Here is a 13,996-nt window from a genome sequence, read left to right on the forward strand (position 1 = left end):
ACATACAATCACTTGATTTATGTTTTGCTAGGGATACATCACCCCCCAATATGGATGAGAATCCCATTAACTGACTCTGATGATGTTAAGTAGTTGTGCAAGCCATGGCCACGATCTGGATCATTATGTCACGGGAAAAAAAATAAACAATGTGAAAAATTGGAAAAAAAAAACCCCAAAAAAACAACCTGCAATTACAATGTTGCCAAAAGTATAAAAAAGTATAACAGCCAAACTAATTATATGAGAATCCAAAATGAAAACACCAACGCGTTTCGAAAAATGGTTCGTGGTTTCATCAGAGACAAGATCTTTCACAAAGAATATTTAAATTACATGTAAAGAAAATGGTTACATTGATTATTGGAGAATAGGATATACCATAAAATTGTTTTTCATACGATCAGCGAAATGCGTGCAAAATTATAAATACCTTGCTGTTGCAGGACAGTGACAAATAAAATCAGCTTTGGACATTCTGTGTTATGAATGTGCTCTTATTAAGTATGGACGGCATACACTGCTCCTAAACCGCTCTTATTTGCTCCCCAGGGCTTGACTCCCTCCGGATGCCCTGCTTGTTCTGCAAGGGGCCAACCTCTCTGATCAGCCAGCAAGCAACGTGCCACTGTCCCAAGGGTGGCAAACCTCCACCTAAACCTATCCGCTTCCAGTTATCCAAGGGAACCAACGCCGTCAGGTTCGATCACGGCTCAGAAGCCCTCTCTGCTCGGGGTACTGCCCTTCTCACCACTTCTGCCGTCATTTTTCCTATCACATAGCACCGTGACTGTATTCTTAAATCCGGGTATCATCTACTCTGCAGAACAAGTGACGGTGCTCACCATACAGCCACTTCTCAGATTGGGTCTCGTTAGTGATGGCGTATTAATGTCCTCAAATATTATTTTGTTTATGATATGGCAACTAGGTTACATCTCAGCTCTGTTGCTGCACAATACCTCAGGGTGATTCCTAGCAAGAGATAAAGAATAAATCTCATTCTGCCCAGCTTTGGTCTGTGGTCATATTTCATCAATAGATTAGATTGTACGTTCCTTTGAGCAGGGTCTTCTCTCCTCCTGTCTTCACCACTTTTAACTCTGCTCTCCAGCTACCTCGCCCTTTTCCTCGAGGACCCTCTTCCCCTTGTCCCCTCTCGCTCCCTCCTCCCCCCTCTGGGGGTCTCCCTGTCACACGTGCCCTCCCTCTTGGACTCTGTCTTAGGAGGACCTTCCCCTCTCCCCTCCCCCGCCCCCCTAGCTGTGCTTTGAGCTCACTGAGTTACTGTGCTTATTGTTTACTGTACTGTGCTGTCTCACCTCGTATTGTAATTTCGTTTGTCCCTGTACGGCGCTACGGACACCTAGTGGCGCCCTTTAAATAAATATTAATAATAATTAATAATAATCAATACATGTTGGTCGTTTTTAGCGTCATGGTGAAATAGCTGGACCAAAAAACTAAAATCAAATAACACACAACAGGGTAAAAAAAAAAGCTTCACAATTGATCAACAGACCTATTGCAACGTCCTGTTTATAATTTATATAGCGCCTACATAGTACAAAGTGCATTACAGATTATATTTATTCATTCACATCGGTCTCTGCCCCAGCGGAACTTACAGCCTATATCACATACACATTAGAGTTCATTTTGTCGTAAACCAATTAACCTATCAGTATGACTTTGGAATGCACAGCAAGAACATACAAACTCCACATGGACAGGACCCTGCTTAGAATTGAACCAATAACCCCAGTGCAGCTAACCACTGTGCTGCCCAAGTAGTGCTAGAAGCCTGGCCAACCTGCGTCTCGTCAGGTGTTGTGAAACTACAAGCCCCAGCATGCTTTGCCAGTAGATAGCCAGTAGACAGCTTACAGGGCATGTTGGGACTTGTAGTTTCACAACACTTGGAGAGGCACTGGTTGGCCAGGTCTGTCCTAGACCTTGTAGTCAAAATTTGTACTTAGTTACATACAACTGCTGTGATAGTTTGCTTTATAATGAGGTTAATATGACAAATAAATGTGTAACTAAGGAATACTAGCTGTATGTATCCATAATCACATGAACTATATAGTGTACGTTGCTGCTCGAAACATCATATTTCTGCAACAACTCCTAGCATCAGGGCAGGCATCAAAACAGAGCATGCTGGGAAAAGTCATGGTGCTAGTATCTCATCCAATGAAGAAGTCAGGAACCAGTTATTTCCTATGTCCACCCCCTGCCCTACTCTTAGCACATTGCTCCCTACTTAAACGTGCAGCTGATGCAGATGTGAAAATAGTTACAAAGAACAGTTTCTTGCACCACTTCATTCCTGTGGGATATGTGTTTTATTCCTAAACAATATCCCATCATCTGAGGATACAATAAAGCTGCACTAGCGGGTAAGAAGACAACAATTCACCCTTCCTGCAGCCATTTTTTCCCCAGGGTTCCGTAGTTTGTTTCTGGGTTTTGTATGAAGCTGGTGAGCGGTGTGTGGCCACGTGGACTAATAAGAGGCCACAATCACGGGGATAACTTCTTATTGGTCCTCCCACTCACACTTCTCTCCACAACCATGTTAAAGTAGAGAGTGTAAAATCTGTGGGGTCCAGGGGCAAACGCAGGGTTTGTAGAGGGGGGGTTTCCACACCACGCCGCCAGTGGGCGTGACCAGCGTGCATGGGGGTGTGGCTATAATATTAGACAGTGCTTGGCTGCTCTCCAACTCTTCCTATCCCCACAATATACATGGGCAATGCTGCATACACTACTGTTAGGTGCACGCAGCTCTCCCTTTTCAAACAGAGCCGTGTAAAGCGGGGGCAGGGTCCAGCCACCTCAATTATACAGTGCCCCAGGCTTGGAGGAGGGGTTTCCAGGCACTAGGAAACCCTCCTCGGTTTGCCTATGGGGTCCTACACTGCACGAGCGGAGCAGCCCCCGGAAACACTGTTTCAGCACAGAGTTCCGGCACCAATAACGATCAGCAGCTCTTTAACAACTGACCCTGTAGCCGAGAATACTGTTTTAAAATAAAATATAACGCAGCCTTTACACCGGATCACAACGCAGCCCAGGGATGATCCGGCTCCTGGTTTTTTTGGGAATAATTTCAGTACATGGTGAATATAGTAAAAGTGATGACCATACAATTGAATCCCTAAGTAGCCACAACTGAGGGTTATATTTAGAAAAGGGAGTGCAAGAATTTCCACCTACCCCGGCAAACGTGCCTTGGTGATGTTAGCGAGAGGTGAGAGTTTACAGTGTGAAAAAGTTATATGAGGGTAGAAGCAAATCCCCAAAAAACTTACAATTTCTGCACAACCTGTGAAACCTGAAGCAGAACAAGTGTAAGGTGCCCGTCAGGGTCATTTACTAGTTAGACTAGTGTCTAACCCTTTCTTAAACATATCTATTGAATCTGCCCTCACAACCTTCCCTGGCAGTGAATTCCATATCGTGACTGCCCTTACTGTAAAGAACCCCTTCCTTTGCTGGTTGTGAAATTTCCTCTCCTCTAACCTCAGGGGGTGATCGCGTGTCCTGTGTATAGTCCTTGGGGTAAAATGTTCCCATGAAAGTTCTCTGTATTGACCCTTAATGTATTTGTACATAGTAATCATAAATGCCACCTTCAGGCTGATGCCACAATGGCTCTGTCAGCGCCGGAGCCTGGCGATTACACAGATTACACACTATTACCCTAAACACAGCAGTGTAGACAGCGATGACCAACCTGAAACACTGCAGGGGCCGCAAGTGCCCTCCTCTAGCCGTCAAACCCCCCGCACATTACTCTTAGGGGTAAATGTATCAAAGTGCAATTTCGCCAAACTGATGATTTTCTGCAATATTGACGGGCAGATTTAAATTGGCAATTTAATAAAAGGCCTTTAATTATAGTGCCGTTTTAAATCTGGCCACCAGTATCGCTGAAAATCGCCAATTTTCCAGATGATACATTTACCGCTTAATCTCAGTAATAAGAAAAAACAATAAGTCGATGAAAGGAAGAGACATCTATCTGTAATGACGTATCAGCAGGTATTTTAAACAAGCGTTACACTATATATAACAAACAAATCCATCTATTGCCCATCACTGGTGTAAACGAGATGTGCCCTGCTGGGCAACATGGTGGCTCAGTGGTTAGCACTTCTGCCTCACAGCGCTGGGGTCATGAGTTCAATTCCCGACCATGGCCGTGTGGAGTTTGTATGTTCTCCCTGTGTTTGCGTGGGTTTCCTCCGGGTGCTCCAGTTTCCTCCCACACTCCACAAACATACTGGTAGGTTAATTGGCTGCTATCAAAATTGACCCTAGTCTCTCTGTCTGTGTGTGTGTGTGTGTGTATATTAGGGTATTTAGACTGTAAGCTCCAATGGGGCAGGGACTGATGTGAGTGAGTTCTCTGTACAGCGCTGCGGAATCAGTGGCGCTATATACATAAATGGTGATGGTGATGATGATGATGATGCTGTCACGTTCTCTCCTACCCATTTGGGCCCGTTTCAGGCTGAGCGGGTGTTGAAGCCGGATCTTTTCAACTTACACTTTGCATTAAGTTAACAGAACACCGACAGTACCAGACAGATGATAGCAGCACAGGACTCAGTTATACTCCTTAATAAATGTATATTTATTTATTTAATAATTCAGTGTCCTTAAAAAGGATCTTGTGTTTTGACCCACAAAAGGTAGACCCTGTTGGTTGAATACATATATGAGACAAGCGCAATAAGTTTGTCTATAAAAGATATACAACCTACATGTCACAATGGGAAAGTATTGCTCCAACAGAAAGCATAGAAATTAATAAGATACGCCAAGTTAATTTGCTGTATTTTACATTGTAATTAATATATACATGACTGAATAGACTTTTTACAAAAAAGCCAATACTGCATCATAGAAAACAATCAGTTATCTTCACCCCTAAAATGATTAAATTAATCCTAAAACCAGAACAATGGATGGAACCCCGTCATTGAATGGTTTGTGACAACTTATAACCAGCAGAGGGAGCTCCAGTGTAAGATTAGCTTCTGCCAGTTCACAGGACGCAATTGAATATTACTCTTTAATAAAATAAAATAATCTGCTGAGAAGTCACCATCATGTGATGCGGGAAACATGGTCGTAATAAGAACTTGCTACTGTTCCAGCTTTAGTCCCAAGAACTCCATCGTCCTCTGGAAGAAAGGAGGTAGTGGAGCGGTGAGATGCGTCGGGTACTGGCCTGGAGGGTGGTCCGGCATCAGGAGCTGGTGCAGATGGAGGTGAAGGGGCATGCGGTCGAGCTGCGTAAATGGGAAATGCATCCTGCGCAGAATACTGTCTTCTAGTAACTGGTGACAGCAAAGGACAAGAAGAGAACGAGAGATTATTAGAGCATCGTCTGTGGACAATGGAAGCAGCCAGGATGTAGATACCAACCAATATCTATCATTAATGCAGCCGATCAATTACTGGGAACCATTTGCTAGTGAACGGATAGGCTGTATTCTCTTAAATATATTTTTTCGGTACACAAAACAGCCTCCTAAGCAACATGAATACATACCCCTGTACTAGAACCATCAGTGCAAACATAAATAATCTTCATGCAAAGCAACAGCAGAACTGCCCCCAGCCTCTGTCCTCTCCTAGCTATTAATCACTGCTGAAGAGTCGTTAGTGAGGCATCAGAAAGACATTCATTAGCAATCAAGGCAAGATTTAGCAATCTTAACTCAAAATAGTCATTTTGTATTAGTCGCTCCTTACAAAAACAAAATAAATCGGTAATTTTATTGCACTCGTCTAGTCTGTCTGTCCGTCCATACGTACTCAAAGAAGCAGGCACACCACAGCGCTCATTCTTAGTGTTCCTCAGCGGAACACAGAATTATCTGTGAATACAAACCATTCTTATATACGAGGAGCCACTTGTCCTCTGTGTGTTTGTAGGCTGATAATTCTCTGGTCTGATTTGCTATTGGACAAAACACTCTTAAAATGGTAAAACATTTCAATGTCACCGTTTCACCTGTGTTTTGGGAAGAGCGTCGTCTACCGGGACGTAGATGTTCTCTCCTAAAACCTTCGCCACCCGTGAGCTGTAAGTGTGGTCGCCGAGCACTGGGCAAAACTTCAAGCTGCAGTGAACTAAAAGTTGATCTTGAAAGACTACAACAACATAGAAAACACAGCGATTATTCAGAACATGTGATGAAAACCTGAAGACAACTATAGCAAATAGATGTATAGTAAAATCCAAACTCGCACAGGACTGACAGAATAAAATTTAAAATGCACGGTGGCTCAGCGGTTAGCACTTCTGCCTCACAGCGCTGGGGTTATGAGTTCAATTCTCGACCATGGCCTTATCTGTGTGGAGTTTGTATGTTCTCCCCGTGTTTGCGTGGGTTTCCTCCGGGTGCTCTGGTTTCCTCCCACACTCCAAAAACATACTGGTAGGTTAATTGGCTGCTATCAAAGTGTGTGTGTGTGTTAGGGAATTTAGACTGTAAGCTCCAATGGGGCAGGGACTGATGTGAGTTCTCTGTACAGCGCTGAGGAATCAGTGGCGCTATATAAATAAATGGTGATGATGAAAGGAAATTATTTAAAAAAAAACAAAAAAAAAACATCAAATTGTTTTGATTGAACAAAGTTATAATATTTTTCATAGTGTCTCAGTACAAGCGCAATCATTACCCTTTATATGTTGCTTTTATGCAGTTATACAATGATGTGAACAGAACATTATTGTAGTGTTTAATACCAGTATATTAAGCAGACGAAACGCGTTGAGTTTACCGGAGGATATTGCATTACATGGACTATTGTAGAAATCTACGTTGCAGTGGTTACTCCTGAGTGGGAAAGAGATCTGTTGTGCTCTACCCGGGGGCTTAACAGGACCAGGATCTAACACACGGCGAACTGCAATACTACAGATAAGCTGTGTTTTTTATTTGAATTGTGAGCACATTAACTATACGTCAATGTGTGAATAAAAAAATTTATGTTTGAAAGAACGACACTATCTGGTCCCTACATGTTTTTCCCATCTGAGATACTTAGCAAAGGTACAGATACAAGGACCATTGGACCGTATACAGATAAGCGCTATGTTTTGTTTATTTGGTCCGCACATACACCTCTAGTGGGGAGTAGTGTACATATATAATTTTGATTCTCTAAAAAGGGTAACACACTATCTCTGGTTTCCATCTTTGGTTTTGATACAAGGTCTGAAGCTTCTGGAGTGATATAGTGACATGCATGAATAATTCCCATATCTGGTACACATACCTATATTATCTTTTTATTCTGGACTACATCCTAGAATACTACATTATTTGGGCGCCCTGTTCCCTTCTTTTCGTTTTCTAGGTTGTCTCCAGAGAAACCATCTGGTATATTGGGAGTTAGAAGCCACCAGTACATTAGGAAGTGTTAGAGGTGTATGGACTGTTCAAACTCATTGACATTCCCAAATACTTAGTTACCATATTGTATCACTCTATATGAATATACAGGTATATTAACATTTATGCACTGGAGAGATCTCATTTAAAAAATTCTTACAAGTTATTCAAACCTCAATATTTTTATTTTATCTCTGGTGTGTAACACGGGGTCTCTGATCCCCTCCTCCAGGATCTCTCCGGGGAACATTTTTAATTGAAAATGGAACCATAGTCCCCGTACAGATTCCTAGGAACAGATGTTATCGAACCTTCTAAAGAGGAAAAGTGGATTTGTTACCTACAGCAACCAATCAGATTCTAGCTGTCGTGTTCTAGAATGTACTATATAAATGATAACTAGAATCTGATTGGTTGCTATGGGCAACACCTCCACTTTTCCTTTTCAAAAGGTTTGATAAATCTACCCCAAGGAATCTGTTTTGGGACTAGGGTTCCATTTTCAATTAATAATGCATTTCCTTTTAAATTCGTTATTGGTTGATGTTAATTGTAGGAGCACCTGTGCTTTTTTTTTGTTCCATTAATAAGTACCCAATAATGTTGGAGGAACAATACAAATGGGCACCCATACAAAAAATCTTAAAATATAATGTGACAAACAGGCTTATTTTACCTGCAGACAGGGTTAAATTCCCTCTGAGTCTCTCTTGCAACACACAGACACGCAGGTGCACCACAGGGGTGTAATTGGTTTGTTGTTTTCTACGATAAGTTTGTAGCGCTTGGGTGGAGGATAAAACACTGTCTGTTCTTGTGGGTGGGGCGACCGATGCCAGTTAGCTGGCCGGTGACTAGGCAGGTGAACTGCGTCTAGCTACACCGATGCTCGCCTAGTGTCATCCTGAAAAAAATTCTGCTCTGTTGTTTTGTAATGCGAACAATAAATAAAGCACCGTTTTTCCAAGCATGAAGTTGTCTGTGTCTGTCATCTGCCGGGGGTCAGGATCACAATAATTAATAATAAATGTACCATTTGGTAACATACAACAATAATCTCACACGTCTGCTCAGACACATACCAGTCATGGGCTGCAGCTGGAGAAGGGAACATCCATGGCCGGAGTTTAGAACCTTGTATCGGGTTTCTGTTCTCTTCACCTCTCTCCTCTCCAGGCTTCCCTTGGACGTATTCATCACCGGGACAACCTGTTAACACAACATGAAATCCAGTGTAATATATCTGCGTGACGCACTATAATAACTCTTTGTAGTAGACGAGAACACTAACAAGCCTCCGAGCAGCCGGCTCACCGTAGACTCAGATCTGTGCTCAATTAATAATACAAATAAGACAGAAATACCTAATATCTACCCGTCTGTTCTTACCAGGTCTAGGCCTCCAATTTCATCCGCTTTCAGCACCACTTTAACTTCCCCTTCTTCTGGGCTGGGGACGCCCACAGTTACTGCGCTAAAAAAACGTAAGCATCTATAAATCATCATCATCATTTATTTATATAGCGCCACTGATTCCACAGCGCTGTACAGAGAACTCATTCACATCAGTCCCTGTCCCATTGGAGCTTACAGTCTAAATTCCCTAACATACACACACAGACAGACAGAAAGAGAGGGAGAGAGAGAGACTATGGTCAATTTTTGATAGCAGCCAATTAACCTACTGGTATGTTTTTTTGGAGTGTGGGAGGAAACCGGAGCACCCGGAGGAAACCCATGCAAACACAGGGAGAACATACAAACTCCACACAGATAAGGCCATGGTAGGGAAATGAACTCATGTCCCCAGCGCTGTGAGGCAGAAGTGCTAACCACTTAGCCACTGTGCTGCCCAAATGTCCATGTATCGTGTTAATTTAATAATATTAATGTTTTGTGGCTCATACAATGAACAAAACACAAGTAGATATCAGTAAGAATAAGCTGGCAACTACCTCCTACTATAGTGTCTCTACAGTCACCTTTAAACTAGTTTGAGCAAATAATTGAGTTTAATTAAAGCTCCGCTGTGACTAGATTCACTTAAACAGATTGACAATTTCAGTTTTCTTCCAGGTTGGCAATTTACTCATTTTCACTAAAGACTAAAATCTGAGACCAATCTGAGGGTGGCTGATGTGTTTATTAGCTACACAGTATCATTCGTAATCAATACTTCTACTGGGGACCTACCGAAACATGAAGTCAGCACATGGTGCTCTGAAACTGGAAAATGCGCGTTTCACACTATAAGGGTCATATTCAATTAGCTTTTTAATCCGTGATACCGCACGGCTGTATGAGTCCCGATACCGCAACATTGCGGATTTCCCATAGGGTTGCGAAGGGAAATCTGTGATGTTGCAGTAACGTATTGTCATCTTACACGCGCATATGCGCGTAATCGTGGACCAAAAAAGCCAATTGTATTATAAATAGAGTGCATATCAGCTTTTAATGTCACAAATGAAACTGCATCACAAACTATAAAAACAGCACATTTGAAAAAAGAAAAAAAAAATAAGAGTTGTTTTACGTTATTTTTGTTTAAATTTTAGTAGGTGCCTTTTATATGTGTGACCCATATATCTGGACTTTAAGTTGTCTTATTTATAGGTAAGCATGAAAAGATCTCGGAGAGCCTCATACTCACCAGAACGTTGTAAATGGGTTACCCGACTTCCGACACTGAACGTAGTAATCCTCAAATTTTTGAGTAGTCACATGGCAGGTGGAGAGCAGGACCAGTCCCGAGCTTTGCCTAGGGGCAAAACAAAATAACGATAGCTACAAGTAAACGTATCTTCAGGAGCACCTATCACAGGTTACAGAGAGGTTACACTATAAGACCCATCCAATCTGGACAGTATTATTGTACTACTGCAGAGACAAGAGCAATAGGAGATATAACAAACATACTTTGGTGCAGATTTCACCACCTGCAGTGCTGGTTTAATTTGCAATTTCTGCTGTAGCTCTGGGAGTATGGAGAGTAAAGTGACTTCTTCTGAAGTTCCTACAGACAAAGAGGACAACATTGGTACAAGGTGCAGCCTTGTCCGTAACAGAAGCATATGACTGGCATAGAGGCATACAGTTCAGTTCTGCTTAACGATATATACAGCACATTTAAGAACCCATGTGTTAGATGGGGACCAACTGATGTTTGGAACCTGAATCTAACAGTTGCTTGTATGGTAATTTCATTTAAAAAGCAATTTAGTGTAACATACAGATAGGTACATACCTGCAATTGACAATCCTTGCGGTTTGTTGATGGCCAAAAGTGGACCTAAGAACAGAAGAAAAATGTAGATTTTTTTAACACTTTTCTCCCAGAGCGTGTATCTTGTTTTACTTTTTAAGTATATTATGCTTTCTCCAGCGTACCTTCTCTGTAGACAACATTTTGCGCTAAATGTTCACAGAGCTTTTCCTTGGTCAGATCACGGACAGTGACGACGCCGGGAATCTTCAAGATACTTGACCTATGTTCTTGTCCTTTAACGCGAGACTTGCTTCCTTTATCTCTGTGATCCTGTTTTTCAAAACGCTCACGATACCTTCAACAAAAGAAACAATAGAGCTATAGTATATATTTACTATGCATATTAATGTACAATTCTGAAAAGTTCAACTAGTCAGTGACCAGCTGCAGCTTTCAGCATTCCAACCATCTTCCTAATCCACCAATTTCTCTCCCTCTATGAAAAGATTTTATTTTACTTTGCAATTAATAAGTGTATAAAAATCTAGCTGTGTAAAAAATAACCTCTAATAATATCTTGGGTTGCACATTATATATATATATATATATATATATATATATATATATATATATACACATATACACACACACAGTTACAATACAAACAATAAGAGGAACTAACACTTACAGAATGATGTTTCAAATAAAAGATAACAGTGTTTTAGGAGATAAAAATGTATTTCACTATACATGTTAATAATATCTGTTTAGTCAGCATTATATGAAGTTAGCAATATAGCACAGTTAACATGATATGTATTTCAGATAGAAATATTCTCCAGTTTTTCTGTAACATCATTTCTATTCTATACCATGTAGTTATAAGTAGCTTCCATAGGATATCATGGTAAATTTATTTTACATTTTATTCAAATATAGACAAGCACATGCATCATCTATGTCACCAATGTCCTTCCCTGTGACCTGTAGCCTAATGCACAATTACAAATAAACGACAGACTGCAGATATAATATAATTTACCAGGGCACTGAGTGATTAGACTTCATAGAATAGGCATTGAAGTAAAGACTGCGATTGCCTATCACAGGGAGAGCCAGCCAGCACCTTCTAAGCACAACATGCTTACACATCAGATCCATTCCTGCAGTCCCCTCTGTGACAATCTCACATCACCCTCTTGTATCCAAGAAACCTGGGCTTCATGCTGTCTTCCTGGGAGCTGACATTTTGTTTCCACAGCGCATGCGCCGAGGACACAAGCCAGAGGCTCCGGGAGACTGCATGCAAGAGCTCCCCCTGCTGGCGGTCAGGTGCAGGAATAAAGGACTTTAATAAGGAAAGATAAAATACATTTCATCATATATGGAAGGACTGTTCTCACTCCCCAGCTTCATGGTATTGGGCTAGGTCACTTGTCTGCCTGCATTTTTTTTCTTTTAAAATGTTCCTAATACCCCTTTATACTGCCTTAAAAACCTGGATTATTCATACTTGTCAACTCTCCCGGAATGTCCTGGAGACTCCCACATTTTGCGAGAGTCTCACGGACTCCCGGGAGAGTGTGGAAATCTCCCGAATCTGCCCACTTCACTAGGAAGTGCACCACTTCCAGTATTAGCTCCCAAACACCACGATTCCCGGTGAATTGCGGCGCTTGGCAAGCATTTTGGAGCCCCGCCCCCGTCATGCCAACCTCCCATGACAGGCTCCCGGAAACCAACTATTCAAAGTTGGTAAGTATGGGGTTATTGCTGGGCAAGCCTCGATGACCCTGGTCGAGGCTCAGTTTGAACGGGTCCAGGGCAGGGCCGTCTTTACCACTGATCACGATGGGCAAGTGCCCGGGGGCCCCACGGCCAAGGGACCCCATGGGCAGGGCTCTTTCTTGGTATTAAGGAGCGGTTTGCTCCGTCACCTATCGTGTTTCCATGGCAACCGCTAGTTTCCTGGTGGTCTAGGAGGAAACGGAAGTGGGGCAGGGCGCCAATGTCCAAATTGCGCTACTGCGCATGCCCAGACCCCTGACACCGGAAGTTCTGCTTTGCGCCATTACTTCCATCAAGACAGTAGGGGCTCCAGTGAACTGTTTTGCCCTGGTCCAGGGGCATGTACCCGGGTCAGATGACCCGGGAACTAGACCAGGAGGAAATAGAAAGTGGGGCAGGGCGCCAATGTCTGAATTGCGCTACTGCACATGCCCAGGCCCCTGACACCGGAAGTTCGGCTTTGCGCCATTACTTCCATCAAGACAGTAGGGGCTCCAGTGGACTGCTTTGCCCGGGGGCCCATAATGTTGGTAAGATGGCCCTGGTCCCTGGGCATGTACCTGGGTTGGATGACCCAGGAACTAGATACAGGTCTTTTGGAGGGTTACTCCCGGGTCCGACCCAGGTAGCTTCCAGTCTGAATAGTGAGACCTGGGTTTTTTTTATCCCGGGTTTCACCGAAAGCTATTATAAAGTTAAAAAACAAGAAAAATCCAACATCGCAAGAGGAGCCAATCAAAGCTCCTCTTGTGATGTTGCCAGGGAGACCCGAGCGGACCTGTGTTCAGTGGGAACACGCTCTACCCGGGAATGTGCAGGGGTGTCCTGCACCGTCACCCGGCAATACGCTGATGAGCCGAGTACCCCCCGTCCCCCCTCCAGGCTTAAAATTTGCCAGCCCACCCCTGGATGGGAGCAATCCTCTCTCCCATGATACAATGAGCAGACTAACCTCTATAAATTCATTCAACCCAGGTTATTGCAAGTGGATGGAAAATTATTACTTGTACCTCTGCACAGGGTATTTATTATTATTTGTCAAACACATTGTATTAGATATGCTGACATGTCATTTTAAAAGAATTAAGCTAGATACACACATTGACTCTTTCTCATACATTCTTAATAATGCCAGGCAAAATTTCCATTTATTATACAGGATTAGCCAATGTTACCCAACCTTTGTGTGTTATGAAACATCATTGTTGGAACTGAACATTGTAAAATATATTTTGCAATTAAATTGTAAAATATATTTTGCAATTAAAAAGTATGTAAGGGTAATACAGCGCACGTCATTATTACTTCTTTTGTAAAAGTTGAGCTTATTTTTATATGGTTGTATATGTTTTCACTGGGGAGAATATGGCTTAGCACTGCAAGAGGGTGACGAGAGGCTTGTGCCCCAAGACCAGACTACACAGAATTGTGGGTAATTATAGCAGCAAGCACCAATGAAACATGCACTGATCAACACAGATAGAAGAGAAACAGAGCAAAGGTTGGAGGTGTCGAAGTACATAGAAAGCTCTATTGAGCATGGTTCATAGTCCGTGGCGGGACTACTGCAGCGGGTGCA

The 13,996-nt window shown here is 42.5% G+C and overlaps 2 protein-coding genes across 2 annotated transcripts in view; one reads left to right on the plus strand and one right to left on the minus strand.

Moving 5' to 3' along the window:
- Positions 1 to 1,194, plus strand: part of LOC142100268 (tubulin tyrosine ligase 3-like) — a 35,969-nt gene extending 34,775 nt beyond the window's left edge. The window contains exon 19 of the mRNA XM_075184199.1: positions 553 to 1,194. Coding sequence (XP_075040300.1) covers positions 553 to 782 — 230 coding nt within the window. The 3' untranslated portion in view covers positions 783 to 1,194. The remainder of the gene's footprint in view (positions 1 to 552) is intronic.
- Positions 1,195 to 4,621: 3,427 nt separating this feature from the next.
- Positions 4,622 to 12,222, minus strand: RPUSD3 (RNA pseudouridine synthase D3). Its single transcript, XM_075183509.1, has 9 exons — positions 11,672 to 12,222; positions 10,812 to 10,984; positions 10,669 to 10,713; positions 10,341 to 10,437; positions 10,075 to 10,182; positions 8,811 to 8,895; positions 8,504 to 8,630; positions 6,035 to 6,174; positions 4,622 to 5,354 (listed from the first exon to the last, which is right to left on the minus strand). Exons 1-9 carry the CDS (start codon positions 11,788 to 11,790, stop codon positions 5,160 to 5,162), a joined length of 1,089 nt encoding a protein of 362 aa, XP_075039610.1. The 5' UTR covers positions 11,791 to 12,222; the 3' UTR covers positions 4,622 to 5,159.
- Positions 12,223 to 13,996: the final 1,774 nt, after the last annotated feature.

Source organism: Mixophyes fleayi, chromosome 8, assembly GCF_038048845.1.
Source record: "Mixophyes fleayi isolate aMixFle1 chromosome 8, aMixFle1.hap1, whole genome shotgun sequence".
NCBI classification, from domain to species: domain Eukaryota; kingdom Metazoa; phylum Chordata; class Amphibia; order Anura; family Limnodynastidae; genus Mixophyes; species Mixophyes fleayi.

Coding starts and splice junctions, on each gene's coding strand:
- RPUSD3 (XM_075183509.1), bottom strand. CDS start 11,790: ATGGATCTGATGTGTAAGCATGTTGTGCTTAGAAGGTGCTGGCTGGCT. Junction 10,985..11,671: donor TCTAATCACTCAGTGCCCTG/GTAAATTATATT, acceptor CTTTTGTTGAAG/GTATCGTGAGCGTTTTGAAA. Junction 5,355..6,034: donor ACGCTCTTCCCAAAACACAG/GTGAAACGGTGA, acceptor TGCTGTCACCAG/TTACTAGAAGACAGTATTCT.